The sequence below is a fragment of the Haemaphysalis longicornis genome, unplaced genomic scaffold (assembly GCF_048455015.1).
Source record: "Haemaphysalis longicornis isolate Haplotype H1 unplaced genomic scaffold, Haemaphysalis longicornis Haplotype H1 scaffold_1, whole genome shotgun sequence".
Lineage (NCBI taxonomy): Eukaryota > Metazoa > Arthropoda > Arachnida > Ixodida > Ixodidae > Haemaphysalis > Haemaphysalis longicornis.
The window spans coordinates 476,771,988-476,799,408 of record NW_027526203.1 but is presented as its reverse complement, the minus strand read 5'-3'; the positions used below and the strand labels follow the sequence as shown (position 1 = coordinate 476,799,408).

The window sequence follows — 27,421 nt, the reverse complement described above, 5'->3', positions numbered from 1 at the left end:
TGTAGTGGCACTTTTGTGCTGTTCGACAAGCTGTTCGACAAACTTATTTGCGGTAAGATTGCTGCAGACAAGTCCTCAGTCACGCTAAACACAGAAGAAATGAACTTGAAAGCATTGCACATCATATAAGATCTGTTCCTAAAAGTACCAACTGAAGTACAATATTGTTCTTCGGCATGTGACAGCACACATCAAGGACATATTGGGTGAACTGTCCAGCATCTGTTGAATGCATGGCATTATACCAGCTTGAACGTGCCTTAGAAGGGATAATTTTAAAAACGGTACCAACTTGAGAGGGCCCACGAAAAAAAAAAAAATGCTTGGCACCAGGGCTAAGTGCAACTAGTTAATATTTTCTCATTCACTACTTGAGGCCTGGATGTGTATTATTAAGGCTTGGGTCTTACAGCCGGTAACAACAAAAAAAACCTTTTTTTTTGTGCGCAGCCCTACGTCCCACCGGGCTGCATGTCCTATTATCAGCTGGATTAAGGTTTCAGACCAACAAAGTGATTAGCAGACAGATTATGGTAGTTACTACACTTTCGCAATGGTGAACATTACCTGCCTGCCTCACGACTCCGAACACACAATTATACCTTCGCACAGGTTAACTCTGTTGTACTGGGACAAAAACACAGCCCTGTGGTCCACGTAGAAGTGGTCTACGTTTGCAGTGGCTAGCTTGGTTACGATGGGAGTGGTCATGCGCCATCCCAGTGCCCTCGTCTGACCGGCGTTGCTCCCTCTCGCCACGGCACGTAGGCGGCGAAACGCCCAGCGGCCTCAACACGGCACTCTAATAAAACACAGTCCAGAAGTTCGACGGGAACGCACTCATCACTGTCGTAAATCGAGGCGGCAGAACTGATGCAGAGCGCCCGTCGTCACCGTGGCAACGTACTACGCGAAAATTAGGCAATTAGGCAGTCGCACACACTCAGCGTCCCGATAACACGCTGCACACCACCGTAAGTGCTCTCCAGAAGTTCTTCGAGAGCACCTTCATCACAATCGTAAGCCAAACACCTATGCACCGCTGCAACGGCAGGCAAAAATCACGACGAGAAGAGAGCAGCGAAATGACCGCGCAACAGCTGCCATTTTTCTTGAACCATGACGTCACATCCGGCAAAAAAAAAAGTCGCTTTTTTTGTTTTTTGATGTGTACTTGGCGCATGCGCAGTAGTGCTCGTCCACCGTTCCTGAACGTCAGGTTGCGATTCCGAAGAGGAGGCCGATGGGAATGAAGGCAGCCATTTTACGCGGTCTCGCGGTCTAGTCGGTGTTAAGTGTCCAGTGGAATCGAGTATTTAAAAGCACTATGTCGTCGCGATATTCGCGGCCTCCAAACTCGTCACTTTTTATTAGAAATGTGCCTGATGGCACTAGGTATGTACGAACTTTTTCTTCGATATGTAGATCAACTCCAGGCACCGCGTTTTCCCTGTGCCGTTCTGCCCGCGTTGTACCGGTTAGGCCTGAGTAGTAGCATGCCGTCCTTTGCAGTGTCCTCCTTTAATGAAAGGCGGTGTTTACTCTCCGAGTGCGTGCACGCGGTTACTTGATGGAATGAATGTCTGGAGTGTGGCAAGCACGATTTTTTTCGTTGCAATGCTTCCTTTGTTAAATTGCTCACGTGCAGCCTAAGCCTAGCGTTCTTTTGTTCCATTGCTTAGAATAAAGGCCCTTAGCCAACACTTGAGTATTTGTTGTATCAGGGGTGAGTTTAAGAGCAGCGGGTAACTATTAGCCTAGCGGTAGTTTGGATAATTACTTGAAAAGCGCCATTTTGGTAGTTCAGCTGCGCCGCGAGAAGTGTTCACACCGACGCTCAATATTCAACACGTCTTAAAGGTGCCTGCTCGTGACGCTTTTAAATGTCTGTAGTCTCGAAGCTTCGCACATTGATCTCATTTTTTTGGCGTTGTAGGGTTCTATGCCTTACGCGTGCCACGTGTGTGTTCACGTGGCGAGGATTTCGCTGTGTTAGTAACTGTTGGTACGATTCATATTGAACATCCTGTATGCGTGACGACTTGGTGTGTCGGATTTGGCGTGATGCGCGACCTTTATACCAGCACATTCGGTTGTCGGCAGTCAGTATTTGCTTGTGGTGCTTTCGCATTTTTACCGTATTTCAAAAGGCAATCGTTAGTGTAAATCGCCCCAGCCTATGACAATCGGTCGTTCCTCTCCCGTGTTAGCTACTTTTTGCTACTTAGCTACCGCCCCGTGGGAGATGGTATGAACGCGGTCGCTGTATTAGTGCGCTGCATGGAAGTGGGCAGTTCTATTGCGCTGTTCCAGGGCTTTTCGTACCCAAGCGCTTTGCAGCCAGTGTGCCGAGGCGCATGTGTACGATAGTGACCGTGGGAGCGTGTGGCGTCACGTACGATCGCGCTCAATTTCCGCAACACCGGAGCTGCTCCTTGGTCAGTCTTGGCACCGCGCAGTGAGGCGTTCAAGAACCAGGGCGAGAAAAGGTCAGCTTTTTTGATAATGACCAGCATCCCCGATGTTGATTTCAATGCGGCGGCACCGCCCGGCTGCTCGACAATTGACGCGGGAGGTGGGGGGGGTGTGTGGAGGGGGTTGCATAATGTACTGCAGCATTGCTGGGAAGAACGTGAACCGCCGAAATCCAGCAGTGCGGCTACAGGGATGAAAGAAAGCCTGTAATGACTCATTTGATTGCGGGGAATGTGTGAATCCAGATGCAGTGAGCAACTGTCCCGAAACAGTTGTTAAAATCACTCCATTAGGCATAGTTCGGCGTTGCACAGTAGATTGCAAGCAGTAGAATCCATGGGAAGTGCTGGCATGCAGGAAGAAAAAGCTTGGCGATGGCGCCACTTCAGAACCTTGCAATCTAGTCATAAAAAGTTTTTATTGGCCTCGAGGACATTCCGTGGCAGCACCTACGAGTGACGTCGCTCGTACTATGCCAGATTATGTTGTCTGCTAGAACACATTTCCTGTGCTTATGTGACTGCAAGTTTTGTTGTCACATGTTGTGCTGTCTACTCTTCCTCTATGGATGCTGGTGATCACCTGAATAGTTGACCGCCCCTCTCTTTAGTTCTTAAATGCCTTGCTGTGTGGTGTGACGAACGCCTGGGGAGCTACTCTGGCGACCGCTCGCATGTTGCGGGTCAAATTGAGCGCCGTAGTACCTTCAGGGCAGTGACGGCCTCGCGTCTTGGAGGCAGGGTGCCAAAATTAATTTGCAGCCAAATCTCTGGCTCTGCACAAGTGCAGAGTGGACATCAAAGCTTGGTGGCCCATTCTGGCTTTGCATTAGTGTGTAAATGCTTACATCTCCCACCTAACTGAAGGTATGGTGGCCGGGTTTTGTATAAGTGTGTTATAGTACTTTACACACGGTAGTTTCTTGTGGACTTTTTTGTTTTGCATGAATTGTGTGCTGTTTGTGCTGTCACCTGTGCTTTTTCACATGCCTTCAGCTTGTGATAGTGTTGGCTGCATTTCATGTGTGCCAGGTGTAGCTCGAAGGGAGGGGCACACTCTGTGGGGGATGGCAAAATAGGCTGTATAGATTGTTGCCGGCACTTTGCCCATTGGCTGGCTGCAGTCTTGTGACCAAACGTCTGGCATCTTTGTATCACTCATGCCGGCAGCCAGCACAGCAGACCGCGTGCGTGGAGGTGTGCCGGCAGCTGGCTTGAAGACCGCTTTAAAAAAACAATGCTTGCAGCGGGCATGGCAGTTCTGATAATTTATGCACAGACTGAAGGGGTGGCATTTATCAGGTCCCACTTAAGTCTGCAGCCTGCAAAGCACTTTGGGGAAAATAAGTTGGCATTGCAGTTGCAAAAATTTTTCCAGATGTGCCATTCTAGTGTCGCGCTAGGTCACCGTGTACTTTTGCATTATTTACGAGATCCAACTAGCAAAAACATGTTCTTACTTGCCCCACAGTGAGAAATGTGCCCAGTAACCAAGAGGAATTTACCCATTCATTTGATCAAATTAGCTGCGCATAGTGTAAAGTTAGAACAGAGGGGGATTTTTTGGTCAAGTCTGGCATGACGTCTTTCAATATTCACTTTCTATGTACAACAGTGAATATGTACCACCCTTTTAGGTCTTACTGTCGGCTACCACTCGCCCCATGTTCTGCACTATAATTCCCTCGAGGTTTATATTTCGTATGTCCATCACACGCCTACAGGGCAGAAACTTGGAGGCTCACTAAGGGGGTTCAACTTAAATTGAGAACGACTCAGCGGGCAATGGAGCGGAAAATGATAGGTGTAACATTAAGGGACAAGACTAGAGCGGAGTGGGTGAGGGAACAAACACGTGTTAAGGACATATTAGTAGAAATTAAGAAGAAATGGACGTGGGCAGGACATGTAATGCGAAGGCAAGATAACCGCTGGTCATTAAGGGTAACAGAGTGGATCCCTAGAGAAGGCAAGCGCTGCAGGGGGCGGCAGAAAGTTAGATGGGCAGATGAGATCAAGAAGTTTGCGGGGATAAATTGGTCACAGTTGGCACAGGGCCGGGGTAATTGGAGAATAATGGGGGAGGCTTTTGCCCTGCAGTGGGCGTAGATAGGCTGGTGATGATGATGATGATGAGGATGATTGTAAAGCTCTGGCCTTTGTTCTACATCACAGCTTTTGTGTTGCATTCCCCTTCCAGCAAGGTCAAAATTTCCTTCCCTTTTTCTCTCGTTGAAAGGAGCTCGCTCGCTGGTGGCCTTCCTTTTCGGAAGGCTGCCCACACTCCTCATAGCTGGTGGCACTTTGGTGTCACTGAAGACACTAGCAGATAATGTACCAGAGCCGTCCGCACTAGGGGCTAGCCCCAGGCCGTACATGTCATCACCACTCGGATACGGCTTGTTATCGCAGCTAGGGTGCACTAACCCTAATCTGATTTCAGCCCATCGGCGGGGCTCGCTGCCATGGTTCCTTGCTAGTTTTCTTTGGTGCGCAGTTGTTCAACAGCACATGGAAAGATGCAGACATTCAGCCCAAATCATGCACAGAAATAAGCAGAATTACTTACGAGCACTGCCGTCCAGTCGCCCTGGATACAGCAGTACCTGATGGACTGGTATTTCAGCGTGTTGGACAAGCTTTCCGCAATCTTGCTGACACGCTTCTTGGCCCTTCAAACCGTCCGTGTGTCCCATTTCCACAGTTGCACATGGTTGAGTTGACAGTGATATTTTTCTTCTCTTCTAAGGAAGCAAAGCTCCCAAGCTGTCTCCCACACCACTACTTGCATCAGGAGGTTGGTTTAGAGGCACCAGTGGGCATGCTGTAAAGTTTTCTCGGCTTGGGTCATCTAGGGAAACAATCGGTGGACGGTCAAAGCTTACTGCATCTGCTGCTCTGTTACTGCCATTCTACCGTAACATTCTGTAGCAAAGTTTGGTGTATCTCTCATACTCGGATTCCATGTGAAACGGTCAGGAACACAGAACTACTGCTGCCAACTCCACAGTGCGGGACTGCAGTGACTGCGCTCTGAAAAAAAGGAAGCTCATGACGTGGCCAGCCAATGTTGGTGTAGTGTCAGCAACATTTCGTGTACCCCACTTTGCCGGCTGCTTGCAACATACAGTTCAAAAAAAAAAAAAAAACTGCCAAGTGTAATTATGCCAGACATTGTAGCATACTTATGTGACATTAAATAAGCGAGAAACCATAAGCAGCAGCATTGAGGGCACTTGTTCAGTGTTTGAAAAATGTCCGGCAGCCACGAAATGCTGGCAGATTATCTGCATGCAAAGCGAGAACTTGTAGTCTTGGGCCTGATTACCTCATTAAGTTGATTTGAGCATTTGTATAGGTGTTCAGAGGTTGCATACTTGTTTTGTGTTCTACTTGTGAGGAACAAGTTTTTCCCCTCAACATTTTCTCTGCTGTAGACCGGACGACCTGCGCAGTTTATTTGGTAAATATGGACCGTTAACCGATGTCTATATACCTGTGGACTACTACACTCGTAGACCTCGGGGTTTTGCATATGTGCAATATCCTTTGTTGTTGTGGACTGCGCTATCTTTCAGGGGTGGGTGCACAGCAGGCATTTTTTGCAGGTGGGGGTTGCTTTCTTGTGTGATGTTGTGTGCAGTGTGTTTTCTTTTTTTTTGTGTACTTTCATGTGTGTGATTAATTTTTTTTTAATTGTTCTGCCAGACGTTACCAAGTGTGCCAAGTAAAGTTAACTCGTAAAGATCCTCAAGATCATCTAGCACGTTGGAGAGGGCGGCGCCGTACAAGTGTTTACAGAAAACAGCGGGCAAGAACAAGCGCTGCTTTAGGGCCATGTGCATGCAAGGGCAAGAGTCAAGCAAGGGTTTTTTGCAAAGCGACAAGTGCCATAACACCACGTTGACAAGCGCCGAAAGATGTAAAGCCAAGTTTCGGGATCAGGTATAGTCGACAGTATCCTGGTGGTTTTCCCCGTGCTTCATTCTCTCTTGCCCCCCCCCCCCCCGTGGAGAGTTGTTGGTGTAGTGCTTTGTGTTGCAAACCGTTGCTTCCTTGACTGAGCCACGTTTGAAGATCTCCGGGATGCTGAAGATGCCATGTACTCTCTGGACCGCACCCGCTTCTATGGTCGGGAGCTGGAGATCGAGTTCGCCCAGGGGGATCGCAAGAGTGAGTACCCACACCTTTTTACGCCAACTTGCATTGAAACCGTGGTGCTAATTTTTGTGTAGCGGCTAATATGCCGTGCTTCTGAACTTGAGGGTGTGGGTTTAATCCTAGCGGCGGTGGCAGTTTGTCAGATTAAGGCGCAACACTGCAATGCATTAACGATGACCGCGTTCTAACATAGTGTGCATCTTCGGTGTGGCTTCACCGCATAATGCCGTGGATGTTGTGCCACATAAGCTCTTGAATGTAACTGATTTACCCTTGTGCACACCTTCCCACCAATGGGGGTGAACTTTTTCCCCCTTTGGTTCGCTCAGCACTGCTGCACGTGTGCCTTAACCCTTTGAGGGTCACGGCCGTACGTGTACGGCATCGGCAAACACTTTCAAAATGGTCAGTGACGTACATGTACGGCATCGCTTGTATCTTTAAAAAGCGCGCCTTTTCTGCCAAGTTCTCTTGCTTGGCATGTGCTGCCACACTTTGGAAATACGTCGAATTGTTTTCTGGCGCCGATGGCTGCTGTTTTGATTTTTTTATGATTTACTTCAGCAGTGCAGCGGCGCACACTAAATGAACTAACACAGTTAAATTAGGTGGTCAACGTCGTCTGTGCCAAGTATAAGGGCTGCACTGTGCGACCCTTCGGTTGCTTTTTGTTACGGTTATAACTGTTTAGAACCGATCGGAATAAGGGAATGGAATACCATACCTGCCAGGTCTCCCGAATTTTGGTTTTGTACGATTGTACGAGCAAAACAAAAATCTTCCGAAAACTACCTGTGTTTCACTAAATCTTTCTCCAAGTATGGCCTCATTGCGCTGGAGCTACCTGACATGCAATGCAATCTTGCACTACTTGACATTGTTATCAGCGAATAGATTTGAAAGTGTTGTCGGCCGTGCGCAGAAGTTGAACCAGTCAGTACCGCAGCAGCGCTCAATACGAGAGGCAGTTTAGCAGAGCGGAAAAAATCGCACCCTCCGACCGTTCATGTCTGGTAACCCTCGGTCACGTTCTTTTGGCGAAGTGTCGTAGAGGCGGACATTGTTAGCTGCGACAGTAATTCATAGGACTTCTGGAAAAGGGTGGTGTCACCCATGTTGAATATTTAGCAAGTGACCAGTGGTGTAGGTTGCTAGTAGTTTCGATGACACAGTTCGGTGCCTTCTCTGTTGTAACTAAGTAAAAAATGCAAGTAAAATATTCCACTGTGTCACTTCTAACTCCCCCCCCCCCCTTCCCCTGACAGATCTCCTTAAAGGGACGGACAACCGATTTTTGTCGCGTATATGTTCTCTAGCTCACATGAAAGCCAGCGTTTTATATAGCCATGTAACCACAAGCAATTTCTAAACAAATTGGCGGAAATAATTTTAATTTGGAAGCAAACTTCCTGAAATCGGAAGGGTGGTGCTTCGTAGTGTCGAAACTTGACACTACAATATGTGTCCCTGTCACGTGACTTGCAAACTTAGCAGCTACTGTAACTGCTGAAACGTTTATTTACGTCTTGAAAACCTTTTAACACAAGTATTTTGAACATTATTTTGAAAATTTTAAAGATACGCCGTCGCTGGGTTGCGCTCAGTGTGACTAACTGGGCCTCCATGCCCAGAATCAACGGCAGCATTCAGTAAACAGACCCAGTGAAGGAGCTTTGACGATTCTGCCTGAGTCAGGGGCATTTGTTCTGCCAAAATATTTTTCAGGTTTCAAGCACGCCAACGGCATCCTAAAAAAAAAAAAAGCCTCGCCCGGGGAGAATTGAACTTCCGACCTCCACAACGTGAAGCCAGGTTCCATCTATCGTCTATCCCAACAGTGGCGCATTCATGCACAATAGACCGTTGTATTAAAAAAACGCATAAAGGAACAGGAAAGCCTCAGATTCGAGCATTTTTAGCTGGGGACAAGTTTTTAAATATCGTTTTTCATTTCGCATACAGACAAAAGTATGTCACCGAGCTACTGTCATGGTTGCCAGCATTATTTTTGGGAGGGACACATATGGCTCGTAGATCTAGATTTAAAAAGTTCTAGGGTGTTGTCAGCAAAACTGTCTGTCAAGGTGCTTTAAGTGATGCCTTTTCATTTGGGATAGAGAATATATACTCGACAAAAATCGGCTGTCTGTCCATTTAACCCATTATGACCCATGGAAAAACTACTGGGCGAAAGTTGAAAAAAAATTGCATATAATATTAGGACCACTCAAGAAAACTCAACAAAAGTTCACAAAAAACTATTTACTTCCTCAGAAGTTATGATGCCGTACTTGATCTAGTACAATGGGCGGTTGCAGAGTCATTTCGACCGCCGTTGCTCCGACGGTCCCTACTTGCCTTTGAAATTCTTTGAAGCATCCTCGCTCCAGGCACAAAGGGCATTGGCACTTTTCGCATTCCCACATGGCTCGCATATGGCAAACTTTGCATCTGAGCTGCTTTCCCAGATTACTGGGGTAGTGCCCTCTGGGGTCAAAAATGATGTCAGTTGGGACGCTTGCAGGTGTTCGTCTTTGGTTCCGGTTCTGGACACCCAGGCGCAGGAGGTGGCGAGTCAGCAGTCTAGTGAAAGTTAGAAGGTCCAGTCTGTTTTCAGACGACATTTGGTGAATCCTCCACGCATTCACCATGGAAATGTTTAGCATCTGGGTGAACAATACCCACCACCACTTCTTGGAGCGAATGCCGATGCTGTAGTTGTTGGCTGTCTGATTGCGAAGGTCCACGCCTCCCATTCCATTATTGCAAGTGCCGAAAACGCTTGGCTGGGCTACCTTTACTTTTTCTTTTTTCGAAGAAGACCACCGGCTTACTGCCCCAATGGGCTCAACGGAGTCATAATTCGTTGCCATTGTCACGACGCTGCTGTCACGCCACTTTACGAGGAGCACTTCAGTTTGAGTGTCAAAGCAGCTAGCGAAGTAGCCCCTATCTTGCTTTTCCATCTCTTTCTTCGCTGGCAACGGAGCATTCTTGAGGCGGTTCTCGCGGATAGTGCCAGTCGCTCTGAAACCCTTCATTCTAAGAGTCGCTAGCAGGTCGATTCCGTTGAAAAAATTGTCGAAGTAAAGGATGTGGTCTGGAGGGATAGAAATCTTCTCGCAAAACGAAAGCACTACTCGGCTGCCAAGGGGCAAGTTTTCAGATATCGACGACTTTCCGCAATAGGTGTCAAAGGCGTAGCAGTGGCCATCTGAACTGCAGAGCATCCAGTTTTTATAGCCAAATCGTATTGGCTTGCCCCGAATAAACTGCTTGCACGGGTGATGTCCAAACTATGGAAAGGTTTCTGTGAAAAACCCTGTGCTGCTGGAACCGTTTAGTAAATCCATGAGCGGCCGGACTTTATACATCCTGTCGGTTGTTCCAACAATAGCGTTGTTGTCAGCAAAATGCAAGAATCTCTTGATATCCAAGAACCTCGTCCTTGGCATGCACCGAAACACACAAGGGACGCCAACATCTTCAAGAGACCAGTACATCCTCTGACTTGGCAATGTGTGGTAGCCGCTCAGAAGAATACCAAGGAATTTCTTTAGGTCATCCGTGATCAAAGAAAAGCCGTGCTCATTTTTTTGTTTCGGTTATGTCCCTGACTGAACTATTATTTGGTTGAGGACCTCATCAAAAATGGTAAAATATCTCGCTCGGCGATTTTCCTTCAAATTTGGTCTTCAAACTGCTTATGCGGTCTTCAGTTCCGTTCGTGGGCGCAGGCCAAGAGTATTGAGGCGCACTTTGTTGCCATTTGGGGTCGGTCCCATTCCTCGCCTTTTTAGCAGCACTTTGAGCATGTGGTAGAGGATCTGCAGGGGAAGCCCGTGCACCTCGAGCGAACCTAGAAAATAAATGGAGCTCTACAACTGCATGAAAAATTTTAAAATCGATGGTGCAAGATTAATAGCACTCACCGCATACGTCATTCACCCCACGGTCTTCAATGCAGTCGTCATCTCCCTCTTCTTCATCGGTTTCTGCAGCAGGCTCAGGGGGCACGATCACCTAGTCAACATCATTATCTGCCTCTTCTGCATTGTCAAGCTCTTCTAGAGCTTCTCGAAGCCGGCAGAACTTTTTCGGGCCAAAGAAAAAGTCAGCCTCCATGGCGGTTTGTCTGCAACGGTTTGTCTGCAACGGGATATTAGTGTAGCACACGTAAGCGCCCATTGTACTATCAAGTACACCGAGCTTCAAGCCATCATAACTTGTTATCACCAAACATCGCAAACAAAATTGTACGCGTGCCGAGGACCCATTTTCATAAACAACCCACACAAATATTGAATCTCACAGAGCACGCTGAAAAACTTTATAAAATAAAAAGCGCGCACTTACGGAGCTAGCGAGGCGGCGTCAGTTTCCTAGAGTTCGGCGGGAAAAATCGCCTAGTGGGAGGAATGGAGAGATGACCACCGACACGGGGGCGGTAAAGACACCCACTGGTGGCAGCAGTCTGAACTCAATTTTAAAATATATTCGCCTCGATGACAGAAAAAAATTTATTATTCACTGTACTTGATAAAGTACGCTGGGCGTTATGGGTTAATGCCATCGGGGCAAACCTGGCACATATGGAATACAACTGCCTGTGTACGCACTTGCATGGCGTCGCAACACGACCAAGCTCGACATTAGTGCAAACGCGTGGCCAATTACATGAACAGATGTCGGTTCAGAACACGTGCTCACTTCACAAATTTTGAGGTGTCGCCACTCGTCACTGCAAACGCGTGGTGACAAGTTTGTTCTTTTCGTGCGATCTTTCGGCGTGGTGTGAAAGCACAAGTCCCGCCTTATACCTTCCATCAGCTTTTCCAGACGTGAAGAAAATGATAAAAAAATGTCCCTAACGGAATGCAGAAAGCCAGACGGCCCAGATCGAAGCTGCGGCGCAGAATAAGCAGCAGCAGGTGCCCACATTCTTGCAGACGTGAAAGACAGAAGTGGGGCATCATGGGCAGTCACGCTCGCGCGGTGCGAGGAGGTGGACGAAATGAGGGAGAACCGCGGCGTGGATGAAAAGGGCATGTTTTGATTTGCAATAGCTCTACTAAGAAAATTCATGGAGGTGATTACTAGGGCCTTAATTTAACTGAAAATGCGAACACCCCTGTATCTGCGAAAACCTTTTTCAGGGTCCCTTTAACACTTTGATGCGGTACCGTGCCAATTGGGGGCCAGACCAGGCCTGGATGATGACAAGCCTTGTGTCTGCATGGTGCGACTCTGTGCACCAGAGCCAGCAATGGTCGAACCCACTGGTGTTGGCGCACTCGCGTGGCAGATCTATTGCCTGTGTACGGCAGTCTGACGCCTGGTTTTCCCCCTTGCCGTTGGCTCCAATGTCAGGCCAAGGAGAGACGAGCCAATCGCGTGGAAAAATTGAGCTCCAGCGATGGCATCGTTACGCCATGTTATCACCACATGCCAGCCGTGTAATGGGAAGGGTGTTATGGGGGCTCGGCTAAAGTGGTATTCGCATTATGGGGTCTCTCGAAGGAGAAGTCGAGTGGTCGTGACATCAGTGCAGGCAGCCTTCCGCTTGGCTAGCTCCGTTGCTCGCTCAAAGGAGGTGGATGGATATCAGTGCTTGGAATCTGTAATGAAGGGCACCGCTGTAGCATTGGGGATTCCGCATCAGCGGCATACTGTTCCAGTCTGGCAGCCAAAAGGCGGCTGCGGGCGTCGTGCTAATGCTAATAATTTCTGCCTCTGGTAGGAAAAGCGCAAGGCAGTGGGCAAAGAGGCGTGCCCTCGGAGCGGCTGGCTCAGCTTAAATTGCTGCCTTTGTGCACTCTGCAGATGACAATTTTTAATGCAGTTTGGCCCCGCATTATTAGCTCCGTTCTCGTATGTGCAGCATTGTTCGGGCCTTTAATTTAATTCGATTTGTGCGCGCATTAACAGGCTTTTGCTGGAGCTACCTGTGCTAGTTCATGGTTGCACCAATGCAATGTTGCAGCCGTGAACCGGACCGGGTGGTATATCCCCTTCAGAGAAATAAGGAGAAAAATTGTGATTCCTTCAAATATGGCTTCTAGAAACAAACCCAAACTCTGATATGAATCCAAACGAGTTTAATGATCCAAGAAGCAAAAAATTGGGATGTGCACATTTGTACACATGGTGCCTCTGGGCGGTAAAGCGTGTCAATGACCATTAGCACAACTGAAAAATATTTTCAGGTGCTTCGCTTGTCACTGGTGTTCAAGATAGCATTTTATATGCCTCTAAGCTTGATTGCTTCAACGTCACTTCTTTTTGGCGTAAAATTCGAAGAAGCAATCCTTTGCAGCTCTAAGGCAGAAGTAAACTCTGCATCTGCGGCAGCAACTTTGACACTTCGAAACGCAGCCTGTATTCCACCACCTTTGGGACAAGTTAGCACTGACGTGAATTCGCCAGTGGGTTATTCTGTCAAATCTTGTAGAATTTATTGGCAAGGGTGTTGCGACGTGCAATTTGTGGATTGGCTTTGGAGAGGCCATGCTTGATCTTCCCTAGTGCCACTAGATAAGATAGAGTACCATCACTGAGTACAGTCACTGCAATGTAAACAACGGCAATTGACTCCTTGCCATTAACGTTTGTTTTGTGTGGATGTGGCTTGTACTTCAAATTTTTGTTTATAATGGGGGGGGGGGGGTAAAAATCTGGCAATATTTTTCAAAGCAATAATCGGAGGGAAATCGGGTTTTTTGTAAAACCATTTAAAATTCCTGTGTTTTCGGGTTAAATCTACAGATGTACTAAGTAATACACTCGGTTTATTTTATCAGTGGGTGAGCTTCTGAACTCTAACCTGTTACAATTATTGTTTGTTTCAAAGAGGTAAACAGGGATGTTGGGGTGTTTTAGCAAATACCCTTTGAAATTTTGAGTTTTCTTTGAAAGTGAATTCATAAACTTCGAAGAAATGTGGCGAAATTTTTCACAAGCTGGTCATTGTTTTTTACACATCCTTATTTACATGCAGTATCATCTGCATGCACAAAATGTCAGTCTCTATTTGGTACCTGTCTGTTCGTGAAACGTATCTCGGGCAGGAGAAAGTTTCCTTAACATTACCGCTTCCAAGTGGCTAGCCACAACAGAAGGGCAGCATTCATGGTTTGGGATGTCACTGTGTAGTGCGGAAAGTGGATTGGATGTGGACACGCGTTTTTGTGCTCTTGGAATTTCCTTTGTTAATGAGCAACTGCGGCTCCAAGTGTCTATTGCTCTGGGCACTTACTTCAACTAAGTGGCGGCTGCGAGAATCTGGGGTGATCCAGCGAATCAGCAGCGTGGTGCAGCTGTATGATGCTTTGTTTGTTCATGCCTTCAAAGAGCGCGTGCAGTGGACAAGGACGAGCACTGGTCCTGCCCCCTCGTCCATTGCGCTTTTTGGTGCAGCCCATTCTGGTGTGGCTGACGTAAAGCCCTGTGCTCTGTTGCTGCAGCCCCATCGGAGATGAGAGGGAGGGAGCGGATGCGCAGGACTCGCTCTCCACACGGCCATGGACGTCACGATGACCGTGGTAGACGACGCTCGCGCAGCCGCTCTCCCTATACACGAGACCGAAGCCCGAGGTGAGTGCGCCGCCCTGTTGGGCCCCCCTCCAACCCCGGGGTGGCCTTGCGGTGATGAGAGCCAACAGCGTCTGCGGGGCGTGCCACACTGTGTCAGAGCCAGCAGTGGTCGAACCCACTGGCACAGGCATGTCTGTCGGATGAAGAGCGCTGATGCTCAGCTGTCTGATGCTTGGCCCCCCCCTCCAAGCCCCACTTAAAAAAAATTGGCTCCAATATATGCTGTGAAGGTGGTTGGAAAGCAAAGCTTTAAACGATACCCACAACCATTGCCCATGCGGCGTCACTTGAATTCACACACGTGGCTCTACAAAGAGTGAAACCAGAGATTCTGCCAGCCGTTGCCTGGAATTTGCTGGGGCCGTGTCCCGAACGCAGCAGCAGCGTTGGCCACAGTCGGGCTAGAGCGGCGGCCGCTGCCGCTGCAGCTTAGCCGTGAGTTGGGAGAAACGGAGAGGAGCGCCTTTCGAAGGGTGAGGCAGTGGAACCTAGCCATCCTGATGTGCTAGCCTGGGGCTACACCACTGCGCGACACAAGCGCAGGCACCGAAACAATGTGGCACGTGAGCTTAGTGATTCCCATTTACACCGATTTAAACTTGTCAGTTTAGTAAATATGAGAGTTGCGAGAAAGCTGAGGGAACTTTCATAATCGCTATTTATCAGAACCAGTTGCTACTTTCGCCTTTCGTAATACCTCTGGAAACACAGCCGAATTGGTACTAACCAATTTAGAAAATGGAGACCCATTCGTGGCTGGCAGCATGTAAATTGTAGCGTTTCTCTAGCAGCCAGATGTCTGTGTGTGTTCTCTACATTTTGTTTTCCGCCCTGCACACCAATCCTTTAAGTATCTTCGCTGTACAACCACTCGTCAATTCCGTTGGTTTTGGGTTAGCCAGGAGGTGCTCCGGGTGCGCAGTGGTCTTTGGCACCACACAGACTTTATCTGGTCGAGAAAAAGCTGTCCCCGTCATCCACCCCATTCTCCTGGGACCGAGGGTGGACATTGTGGGAACACCTCGTTTTAGGGCACAGTCTCTGTTCAGAATGATGAAGGGAGGAGACTCCCGCCCATCGGCGGTGCAGACTAGCATCATGGATATCCTAGCTTTCTCGTTGCTTGTAGTGTGCAGGCTCACTTGGCAATCGCCTTTTTGGTGAATGGCCTGGGGCGGCAGTATGTCAAAAGAAGCCAGTTTCGCCGGCGTTGCCAATATGCCAGAGTGAGAAGTTGTGGTCGCATTGCGGGCGGATAACCTATCTTTGAAAAGGAATTAGTTTTTCTTAACTTCTGCGTCATGGATCGCCTTTGCAAAGAAAACCCGGCCCCGGCTAGCTCTGAACTTGAGAGCGGGGATGTCAAGCTCATGATTTGGCACGCCTTCAAGTGCACGATGTCGGCAGTACGGGCCAAACCGCAACCTCTTCTCTTTTTGATGAAGTCCGTCAGCACTCTTTCGCGGTCCGCAGAAAGTGCTTCTAGTCGTTTTGCAGTCTAAAAGTGACGTCTTCTGTTTGCGCCATGACAGACGTTCTCCGGATCGCCGAACTTTCAACCCGCCCTGCAGTTTCCAGTGACTTCTGCCTTAGCTGACTTTTCTCATGAAGGCTGCGTCGTAGTGGTAACGACGACTCGCCATTGCACTGGTCACTTGCATAAGAAGATGCACCGAGAGATCTTGCAGCAGGGACTCCAAGCACTACAACAATGAAAAATGGCATCCCAACTTGTTTACAAGCTTTGCAGCTACTATTGGCTTGGAGCGACTACTGCTGGCACAGCTCATTGACATGGTCGAAGGCGTCTGCTGACATGGCATCTTCTGTATCGCGAGCTAGTCAGTACACTTGCTGCTGCCAAAACTCCTAACTACTATCTGAAACCTGCATTTGTGTAAAAGTTGATAAGTCTTCTGAAATTTGTTACATTTCCAGCATTGTTGTTGGGCTCTTTTGGAAGCTTGGAAATGGTTGAAAGGGGGATACTGAAACTGCCACAACAAAATTGCCATGTTATACTGAGCCTCAAATATAAGGTGGGGTGAGACCATGGATTTTGGTAAAAAAAATTCCTGTCCTTATAGTCGCATAAATACGGCATTTCATCTTTCAGGCTTCGTGCCAATTTCAGTTTATGTAGTCAAGACTGTTCAGCATGAGCCAGGTCACGCATGTTGGTATAATTTGAAATCTAATTTCAAAAAGTCCACTTTCCCGCCCTTTTTTTTCCACAAAAGGAAGCCAAGGCTTGGGTTTAGACAGCTCCGCAAATTGCACAGTTATGATACAAATTTGTTTTCCTGCACCAACCTGCTCCAAAACAGTGAGAGCCCAGGATTTTAATGCTTGCATCAGTTTCAGTCTAGGAAAATGCTTACTGACGCATCTCCAAGGTGGTGCTGTTTGTAATGGTTTGATTGACCATTCTATAAAGAGCCTGCATGAAGTTGTCCCAGAGATAGTTTTTTTGGAAGTCACAATGTCGGGTTGTGCGTGTTATATTCTGTGAGTTTTTAAAGCTTTCCCATCGAAAACCATTGCGAAGTCCTGTATAAAAATACTGTTTACTGAGGCGACAAGACTTGTTCAAGTTGATAAAAAAACAACAATTTTCGGAGCACCGTATCTCCGGAACGACATTAGTAATAATGATTCATCTATCTGAAGTGAACGTGCACGTTGGGGTATTGAAATGGGAGGGCTTGGGGTGTGACTACTGTCACTTCGTTTTGCGCAGCTTTTGCCATGGCTCTACACTTGTGCGTAAAGCTGCGTCTGGGTTTACAAAAATATTCCTGTTGGCATTCACATAACAAAAATGCATTATGATTGCTTAGTTTTTCAATTCGATATTTTCAACGGAAGTCCACAATATCTAGCCAAATAATGTAAGAATGGTTTGTAAAAAGATTGTGCAGTTCGTACCCTTGTGGTACTCGGGTAGAAAAAAAAAACTATTGAAAGGCTGTTTCAGTGTTATGTACATTCAAAACAGATAAAAAGTGCACTTTTCCCCCTCAGAGTTGCCAAAAATTCGATTTTTTAGGCTCCTAAGGTAACAATAAATGTTCTTCTGCTCCAAATCAAGTTTCTTCTGCTTGGTGCACGTTAAAGATCCCCAGGTGGCCAAAATTAATCCGGAGCCCTCCACTACGGCACGCCTCATTGCCTGCGTTGCGTCGGCGCATTAAACCCTACAATCAATCAATCGATCAAAGTTTCTTCTGCTCCAAAATCGAGATTTCGCTTCTCCAAAAACTGCTCTCAAATCTGATTCAGTTCAGCTGTCTCACCCCTGCAAGGTGGTTCTTTATCACCTGCCTGAAAAACATTTTGCTCTATTGCAGTGATGCTACCGCTGCGCCAATTGCGCCAAACTGCGCCCAAGTGCTCTGGCTGCTACATCCTGCTACATTTCCTCTAAATTTGAAACTAACATTCCCAGAAATGAAACTAACTACTTGAGGTTCCCCACTGAAAGTGACATCGCGGTACACCTGTTTTCAGGCCGCAATCCGAGCCAAGCCAAGGTAAACTGGCCCTTGTAGGGGTAACGGTAGAGTGCCTAGAATATTTCTGAAATATTCTAGGCACTCTAGTAACGGCGATGATGCGTTTTGCGCATGTAGGCGCACAACGCCAAATCTGCCCCCTTATACGAGACCTATTGGGTTCGCGAGACCGGTTGCCACCGTCGCGACCGTCCGCCTCGCGGTCTTCGGGCCGCGATATGCGTTGTGATATCCGTGCCGTACTCGTGAATAACGTCAGGCGTCGTGAAATTGCCGTACTCGCTCGCCAACGCGCCCCGACAGCGTACGCATGTACCGGGTGCCTGCGGAGTTGTGCTTTAAGAAAAGTAGGCAAGAGATGACGCAGGAGTTGTAGTTGCAGTGGAATCTGGGTGATACGAATTTCGGGATGACACGAATTTCTGATTAGTCTCGGCAAAATTGCACTGTTTGAAATGGGAAAAGTTTCGGCTCTTACGAACGGACCTGCGGTGCCCGGTGGATAATCACGAGTCGGCGAGGCACCCGACTGCCGAGCGAGCAAGCTACGACGACATACGAACCCTCTGCCCTCTTTGTCGCTCTTTCTCCTGGAACGGCCAAGCTGTTTTCTGCTCGCGAAAACGCGCCGTGCACTCCACAAGCACGCTGACGCCGCCGCGAAACCATACTCGCACGCTGCCGGGCGCAGCTAGCAGCGCCAGCATGGCGGCGGTTTCGGTCACGAAGTGGTGCGGGACGCTCAAGAGACCGCTTTTAACGTTTTAACCGCTCTTTAAAATGCCACTGAAAGCACACAGGAAGTTCCTTGTGCGGTAAATGAGCTAACAATGTGAACGAAAACGGTGCTATATAACATCATCCGCGCCGCTAGTGAAAGCGCCCATGAAATATTTGTCGGGGTGCTAAGCCTAAACATCTCTGGCGGAGCCAGCCGGCTGTCTCAAGCACTTCGTAAATGCCGCCATGAGGCGCGTGCCTTCCCGTTGGCGCAAGTCGTCAGGCTCCTCCCACTGCCACGCTCGTCCCGGGCGCCGAATCGCCGACGTGGGCGTGAAAATATCGCGCACACAGCGCCAACGCGCACGAATCACGTGCAAAATCGCCCCTGCAGTGAGTGAACGTCCAGAAAGTACCGCTCGGCGACATGGAGGTTAAAAAAAAAGCAGAAAAACGTCACGGATTTCGTCACGCGAAAGTAAGAAAAGAAATAATCGAAATTTGGTGCTTGGTTTTTTGGTCTGTGTTGTTCACACGAATTTTAAATGATACGAATATTTTTCGCGGTGCCGCGAGATTCGTATCATTGAGATTTTACTGTAAACAGATGAGAATTTACAAAGTGCAGGGGGGAGAAAATAGTATGCAAGGGCTGGAAACGGTGACATAGTTCGGGCCGCGCGCTGGCGAGTGAGTACGGCAATTTTACGACGCCTGACTTTGTTTCAGAGCTTAACGAGTACGGCAGGCATATGACGACGCTCGTCTTAATTCACATATGGGGAAATTGAAGGTGAAATGCGCGCATGTGGCCTCGCAGGGAATTAACATAGTCTCGGGGTAGGAGGAGGGGGGGGGGGGGGGGAGGGGACTAATGGGCTACCTCGTCATTAACGGAGACGTTTTGGTTGCTTGTTGCAAACGTGTCGTAAAGGGCCAAGGTTCAGCCTGGTGCTGCATGTTGGCTGCCAGAAATGGCTGCCCGCTGCCTTTGTAAACAATAGCGCTGCTATCGGTGGCTTGTCATTTCAGACCCTTACGGTGGCAGCGCTGACGCTGCTAAATAGTGATGCATGTGCAATACGGCCGGGGAGCAGCGTGATGTTCAAATATGCAGTCAAAGCCCTGGCGCTACTGATATTATTGGTCAGTGCTCCCCCGATAGCCTTCCAATAGCGCTCGATTTTACATAGCATGTTTGTTGTGACGAGCAATTTGTTTTTTCATAGTAAATCTGCTATTGTGTAAAAATGAGAGCTTGTTTTTTTTTTTTTTTTAATTTTTGTTGTGCAGGCTGCTGCACAAAGTTCAATGCAGAAAAATGGGGACAAAATATCCATGTTCTGGGTTTTTATTATCGTTGAAGGGCGTGCTTTTAGCGATTATCTATCAAGAATGCAGTACGTGTCTTAAAATTTCTTCTATCAACACCTGCTCCGTAAGCTGGTTTTGCTGCTTTGAAACGCATTTTTGCCTGCTCCAAAAGCTGCTCCAAAGTGGCCTAAGCCGGTAGCATCACTGCTATTGTAGTTTTGCACCTGCTAAGCAGTAATAAGAGCCTACAGAGCAACATTGTTGACATATTAGTGGTTTGTAAGAAGGCTCTGATCGCGCTGTAAAGTAAGAAATAGCTGGTACAGATAGGAAATATCAGTGACATTGCATTGACCATTTTTTGTTTAAATTGAACGGGTAAATCATTCACCACACCTAAATGTGATGTTGAAGCTCTGGCTCACAAGGTGATTATGTTAGTATATCAACTGTTCTTGTTTCAGTTGGGTAGTTTGGGATTTGGCCTTTGTATGATTGCTGGGCTTCAAATGATCAGCATAACATTTTCAATAACACAAGAGCTAAACCATACAAAAATGATTTAAATTTACCGGGACTGCAAATTATTCTTCTGATCACGCAACAGTAGAACCCCAGTTATGCCCGTGGGTTTTACTATGGTCTAGTCAAGTCCCGGCGAAGAAACAATGCATTAAAAGCCTCTATTATCCGATGCGGTTTCAATCGATTTTGTCCGGCACAGCTTTCTACGCATTTTACAATGTTTTTTTTACGGTCCCGTGAAAGTCAAAGAATAAGGGTACTACTTCTGTATATGCGTTTCTGTTCTCCGGTCTGGTACTCGTGCTTTTTAAACTTCCATGATAGCACCCACATGCAATTGTCCACTGAAATCTTGAGTCCACATAACTGGTTCCCAAAGATCTATGTGACACCATATGCAACAGCAGAGAGAGGCACTTTGCACCGATGAGGCTGTATGAGTTCTCTATTGTCTCATGTGATGTGCCCCATTTTTGCGTAGTCCTCTGTATGTACAAGACGGCAAAATTTTGTTCCCACTGTTTGCATAGCTGCAATAACTGATGCCATTACTACACGCCACATGCTCAGTGATGTGCGCTTGTGGCTCGAAGGCACGAGCACATTTTAGTTTGTGCTTGCATCACTGCCGTGACACTTGCCGTGTGTGGTCGGGGGCCGGGAAGAGCTGTTGTGCTGACCAGGCGTGTATCCTTGTCGGTGGAATGATCTCTCATCCCCTTGGCTGTTTCTGGCACACCAGTTTGCAGCTTCCCTTTCTGCCAGTGGAGCTGCAATCTTCGACAGCTTTTTGCACGCCATCGGGTCAAGCTAAGCCTACTTTGTCCGAGCGAGGTCTTTGCACAACAATAATATGTAAAAGCGCCGAGTGCAGTATTCTTGGTGGCTATCAGTATCACTGGTGACTGTTTGCGTACCTTTTAATCTTGTGGTCTGCTTTTTTTTTCTTTTTCTTTTTGTCAGTACTGGCACATGGTTTATGTTGTCGGGCTGTAGGTACGGCACAAATTGCAGCTACTGAACTGCCTTCTGTCATTGCCACATCTTTTGGGCAGGACCTAACGTCTATGTTGCTATCTTCCTCGCAGGCGAAGTCGCAAGCATTCTTACAGCAGATCCCGGTCCCGTTCGAGGTCGCGAGATCGGAGGCGGCAGAGCTACTCCCCTAGGAGGTAATTTCTCCCATGGGTGGCAATGGTGGCATGCGTTCCACACAAAGTAGTTTCTCCCCTTCGAGCCTGCTGGTTGTGGCAATACCTGGTTTGTGTTTAAATAGACATTTCTTATTGATACCTGTCTGGGCCATGTTACCTCTCTTCTGGTCATCAATATGGTAACCCAACCAGGTCAAGTGCAGAACATGTACGAACTGCTGAGTAGTATTAAAGCAGTTATTGCAAATAGTGTTTTATGATGTGGCAGCCGTAGGCACTGCTGTAATCCCGTGGGTCGCGTGACCTCTCCATATCTCTGTCCTCTCAGATTTAGTTCAAAGTTGTCATACGCCTTTGTGTCAGTCGGTGACAAACCTGTCATTCATGCAGATTGTGAGGCTGAGGGTGCAGTTAGCGTCAACAGTATGTGTGACCCGCTGCGGCGGCTCAGTGGCTAAGGCGTTCCGCTGCTGAGCACGAGGTTGCGGGTTCGATTCCCGGCCGCCGCAGCTGCTTTTCTGATGGAGGCGAAAAGCAAAAACGCCCGTGTGTACGAGATGTCGGCGCAAGTTAAAGATTCCCAGGTGGTCAAAATTAATCCGGAGCCCTCCACTACGGCGCGCCTGCGTTGCGTCGGCGTGTTAAACACCACAATCAGTAGCGTACGTTCCGCCCCGGCATCTCTGGTTGTGACCAGCTAGCTCTGGCTGCGTGCTTGAAAAGAAATAACTGTTCTCGGAAGTTGCTCACCGTTGGTGCCGCGCTATTCCAGTTTGTGATTATTTGAAACGGGCCTATTATGCAAGGAGGTGTACGTACGCCCAGCAAAGGAAGCGTGTTCATTCTGTTATCAATGATGTCGCAGTGGGTTGGCCCGCATCCCGGCGCACGCTTCCTGCCCGGCAAGTTACCATAGAGATAAGCGATTTGAGAATGATAAATGCTCACACTGTGCACAATGTGCGGGGTGACGTGATATGCTGCGAGTAGATTAAATCGAAAACGTGGTTATCCCACCTAGCCAAGCGCACCCACGTCTCGGAACAGTGTGGCGCACGCCATTGCCAGCCCCTTCAGTGCAACTCATTTCGCACGATGCTAATGGCCCTGGAGCCAATTTGATTGCAACGAATGAAGCAGTAACATAACAAAATAAATGTTTACAAATGTGGTGCACGATCGACACCTTAGCCTTGGTGGCCAAAGAGAGACGACGCGCTGCGAACAGCGTAAAAATTGAAGCAACATTCTGGGTTTGCTTTCGTTCAGTTTTTCTGCCAAGTGCCATCTGTGTACAGAGGATTTCATAATTTTCCCATGAACTGATTTCAGCAAACTTGGTACGCTCGTGTTGAGCGAAAAGAAAGCTACAATCTTTTTCACATGCTCAATAAATAAAGCGTTTACTTGTAGTAAAACTTCAACTGTGATTTTCTCAGCTTCCCTTTTTTTGCATATGTGCCTAGCCTTGCAAATGTTTTCAGGTTTTTATCAAATCAGCTTCCCTTTTTTTGCATATGTGCCTAGCCTTACAAATGTTTTCAGGTTTTTATCAAAGGATTTCTATAAACATTATACCCTTGAGTTTGGTATGAAATGAACTGCATGCTGAAGCTATTGTAATTGGCTCAATGTGTCTCAAATAAATGTTATGATTAATATAAATATGACCTTACTAAGTTTTCTGAAAACTGTACTTGGCATAATTAGCCTAATTCTATCCAATCAACTATCTTCACAGGAATACAAATAGCATCAGCATGCATGGCACGTCTTAAAGGGACACTGAAGTGAATTTGTCAAGCTCCCGTTTTTGCTTGCACTGCGTAGACTGGCTCAAATTAGCACACTTTTCATCGTTTATCCGGTTGACAAATCGGTAATTATTTTACAAAGCGCGAAAGAAGAAAAACTACCATGCGCGGTTTGCGGCGGCCGCACCAACTAAGGCTGTGACGTTGAGAGGAGGGGCGCCGTGATTGGACGATGCCCAAGGTATCACACAAGTTTCGGTTTCGGTTCTGTAAAACATAACCAATGGCTTTGTTGGATGGGCATTCTCAATATCTCAGTAATCATCGTACCGCGCTTCTTCCATGTTGTCGGCTGTAAAATGCACAAGATAAGCCTCCCAGGACGGCTTGTAGTCGTAGCATTCACTAGCCGAGACCTACGCAGTGCATGAACGCCCTCCGCGTACCCGCAGACGCCCAAATGTCATGCGCTTTTCCCCCATATTTGGAGCTTGCCTCCCTCATGCCTGTATCGTAAAAAGCGTGTTCGCACCAGGCCAAGGGTCTGTTCATTCTGGCCTGTGCCCACTGCCTGCAAGCAGTCGGTGCTTATGGCAACAGCACGCCAACGAGAACTCGCTAGCGCGCCAGTGCCAGCCTGCGCGCGTTTTGTGAACTAGTTCGTGTAGCCATGAACGTTGCGGCCCCAAAAAAGGTGAACTCAATATAGAAAACATCGGCGGAAAACAAAAAAGTTAACTTACAAAAAAAAAAAAGCACGTACCGGCGGGGATTCGAACTCTTGACTCGCAAAACATTTGCAATGAATTCCTAGCGCCTCAGACTGCTAGGCTACGGAGCGGGACGCGAAGGCTATGCTAATATAGGGTATATATTGTACAACCGGTTTACACTTTTATTTAGTTTTGGCATTTCAAGCCGCTTAGGTGACTATTTGTTGTACTGCGATCGTGCAGTAAGCGTCGCCCGAGTTTCCACAGTAGCTCACGTCTAGCAATTGCATTTCGTAGACGGAAAAGCGTTCGCAGATGCGTAGTCGTGCTGCTGACCGCTGTGCTTGTTCGCCCAGCGCAAAAAAGTGCTTCCCGCACCCTATTTTTACGCTGTACGGTAAAAATATCAGTTGATTTTATTTCCTTAGTACCTATATTGACTTCGCTGACTCTTCTCCCGCCTTCAAGAGGCCTTATATTTTCCTACTGGCGTACCAGTCAGCGAAGCGTCGCATGTGCGCTTGTGCAGCACTTGTGTGAAGCGAACTTGACATTGAGCTAGGTACAGTGTACAAACAAACCAAGTAAAGAAAGGCACATTCTTCCATTCACAAACGTGTCCTGGCTTCGTTTCAACTAAGCGAACGAATTGCGACCAAGCAATTTTTTTTTAACCTCCTTGATTGCGACGACCTGCCGGCGGCCGGCGGACGAAACGCTGGGCCGACTGACTCTGTCGGCCGGGGAGCCGTGCAGTAGCGCAGCCGTGGCGCAGCCAATTGCCAGCTCATCCCCTCCTGACGTCACACGAAAACGCCACAGAAAATGGGCGAGCGTAAAGAGAGGAGGACAGCGTTTTCGAATTAGTTTTTCTACTAAATAAAATCGCGTAAACGCGCCTAGAGTGGTCGAAACATGGCCTGGGGACTCCGGACTACAATTTGCGCTAGTAATCCCGCAATGTTTACATATCACTTCAGTGTCCCTTTAAGCTACACATCCATACCATTTATTTTCCAAAAAATTTGAATAAAAAGCCCCTCAGGGACATGCTCCTCAACTTTTTTTTTAATAATGAAGTTAGGAGGCTGAAATATTCACAGCTTGTAAAGATTGAGCTCCTGTAGTCATATATGCAATCAGATTTGTAATAGTTGCTCGAGATAAAATGTTACGCAGCATGACTTGCAGAAAAATAGCTTTTGTGCACTTTTTTTATAGTAAAAATTTTTCCTGAAACTTTTAAAATAGCCTAGTTGGTTCCTTATGAACTGCAGAGTGCACAAATCTACCTGAAAAAGCCTCATACAGTTAAACCTCGTTATAACGAGACGGGCTATAACGAAATAATGGATATAACGAGCAAATTACAATTCCCCTTGAAAGTCTCCATAGAAACCAATGTATTTGAAACCTCGTTTTAACGAGGTAAAATTTCCCCGTTACGGAATATAACGAACAAATTTCGTGGAGAAATCAAATTTTGAGCTAATTTTACAACAGTGCGCAACGCGGATTTGAGACAGTGCGTGACGCGGCAACTGTATTAACAGTTCAAAACTCCCGCCACGCGCGCGAAGTTGGCTGGCGCGCCATGCGGACGCTGCGCCCGCGAAGTCCCCACCCTCCTCTCGCTGCGCACGGCAGGCCCTTCGATTTACAGTGTCGGACTCACTGCGGATTCCCCGAGAAGCAGTCCGACGTTCGATTTTCCCACGTATCCCTATGGCTTCGGGGAATCCGCGGACTATCCGTGGTGAGCCCGAGAAGAACCCCAATGCACACGGCGCGCGCGGTTGCGTCGCCTTCCTCCTCCCCCCCCACTTCCCTCCCCTCCCCTGTTCGTATCGCCGACGTCGCTGCGTAGTATGGCATAGTTGTGTGTGCGTGGGTGTTGGCAGTCTTCAGCCTTGTCTTTTATCGCACTGCCGGCGTGATTCCAACAACGCGTGAAGCGAAAGCGAAAGACTATCACGCTTGAACAGAAGACTGCTATGATAAAAGCCGTCGCATTGGGCGCGAAGGAAGGTAAGGTGCACTCCGTGGTAAGGTGGCAAGACACTGACGTGTGGACGAGTACGCTGTCCACCATCCTGAGCAACCGAGAGTCCATCGTCATCTCTGTTGCATATGGCTTGAAAAGAAGCGCTATGGACGGCGTCGGAGGCACTAGATGTGGTGGAAGTGCTGCGTCGCTACTTCGGCGCGCACGAGGGCGGCGAAGGTGAACGTAGTGGCCGCAGCTGAGGGAGTCATCGCTCGCATCAGGAAGGTGCATCAATGTCCATTTACGGACTTCTTCGTAGCCAAGTCTGTTTGAAATACGAGTTTTGAACTGCAATAAAGTAGGTTCGTGACTTTTCCTTTTTACCTCCGGAATGCGTTTATTTTACTGACTATCGCCGTGCAGCAAGATGCTATTTCACCCGCTTTTTGTTGTAGGTCTCTACAATGCATAATATTTGCAGTAAAGGTCGGTGACGGCTATAACGAAATATTGGCTATAACGAGCGAATCGCGGCACCCCTTCAATTTCGTTATAACGAGGTTTAACTGTATTCATTTTCGTCACCACGAAAAAAATGACTGGTAGTGTGCCTTTTCTTGTTCTGTATATTTTTGTTTTATGACCGTCAGAAATATCTAAGCACGCAAATTGCATAATGAACAAGATTTGTGCACTCTACGTGTTATAATGAACATCTGTGCAAAATTTCATCGTGATACAACTTTAAGTGGGAAAGTAAGTGTGCACAAACTCAGAAAACGGACGAAAACAACAAACTGAGAAAAACACAATTGAAAGTTTATTTCTTTGGCAGGTTCAAAAATTCTTGCTCAAACATGAAACTTCGTGGGGATATAGTCTGAAATGTCCACACTGCAGGAGTGGAACAGCTGCGCCATTTGCGCCATTTAGCGCCAAACGTGTTTACCTGCGCCATCCTGCGCCGAACCGCCCCTGTTGCGCCAAACCCGCCTGAACTAATGGGGAAGCGGGTCTTATAATGGTCGAAAATCGCCAAAAAAATGCATTTCGGGAAAAAAAATTTTTGAAGTCTCCGTACCTTCAAGCACCTACTCTGAAGTTTCACCGCTGAATTGGTGGGGAAGTTCTTAAAATGGATTTTGTAAACGCAGCGGGAACCACAAAACGCTGAGAATCGGGCTAAAAAAGTTTGAACTTAGCGTGCGCGCAGCACTCGCAGACTGCCGGCGGCGGCCATCTCAGGCTAGACTGGTAGCTGCCTTCTTTGTGAGTATAATGCGCTATTTTAAAATGTCGTCACATGAGGAGAACGAGCGTTATCGCCGATTTCACGACGGTTGTTTACGAGTCGCTGATTGGCAGGAGCATGCGCGTTGAAGCAAGCCCCCCCGTTCCGCGTCACTGATTCGCCGGCGCGGCTGAGCCGCCATTTTTTTTGCTTTGTTTTTGCAGGCGCGCGTTTGCCGCCGCAGTATTTTCACTTCGGGTGCGTTTTCTCTGCTGTTAGT

At 47.7% G+C, this 27,421-nt stretch overlaps 1 protein-coding gene and 1 pseudogene across 2 annotated transcripts in view; one reads left to right on the top strand and one right to left on the bottom strand.

The window, feature by feature from the left end:
* Positions 1-1,225: 1,225 nt before the first annotated feature.
* Positions 1,226-27,421, top strand: part of LOC144156292 (uncharacterized) — a 47,409-nt gene continuing 21,213 nt past the window's right edge. The window contains exons 1-5 of one of the 2 annotated variants that reach the window (XM_077688243.1): positions 1,226-1,395; positions 5,912-6,016; positions 6,544-6,647; positions 14,099-14,228; positions 21,391-21,474. In XM_077688243.1, the coding sequence (XP_077544369.1) occupies positions 1,328-1,395; positions 5,912-6,016; positions 6,544-6,647; positions 14,099-14,228; positions 21,391-21,474 (491 nt within the window). In that variant the 5' untranslated portion in view covers positions 1,226-1,327. The remainder of the gene's footprint in view (positions 1,396-5,911; positions 6,017-6,543; positions 6,648-14,098; positions 14,229-21,390; positions 21,475-27,421) is intronic. The other variant, XM_077688244.1, reaches the window with a different exon arrangement.
* On the bottom strand, positions 9,825-10,760 carry LOC144156293 (uncharacterized; annotated as a pseudogene).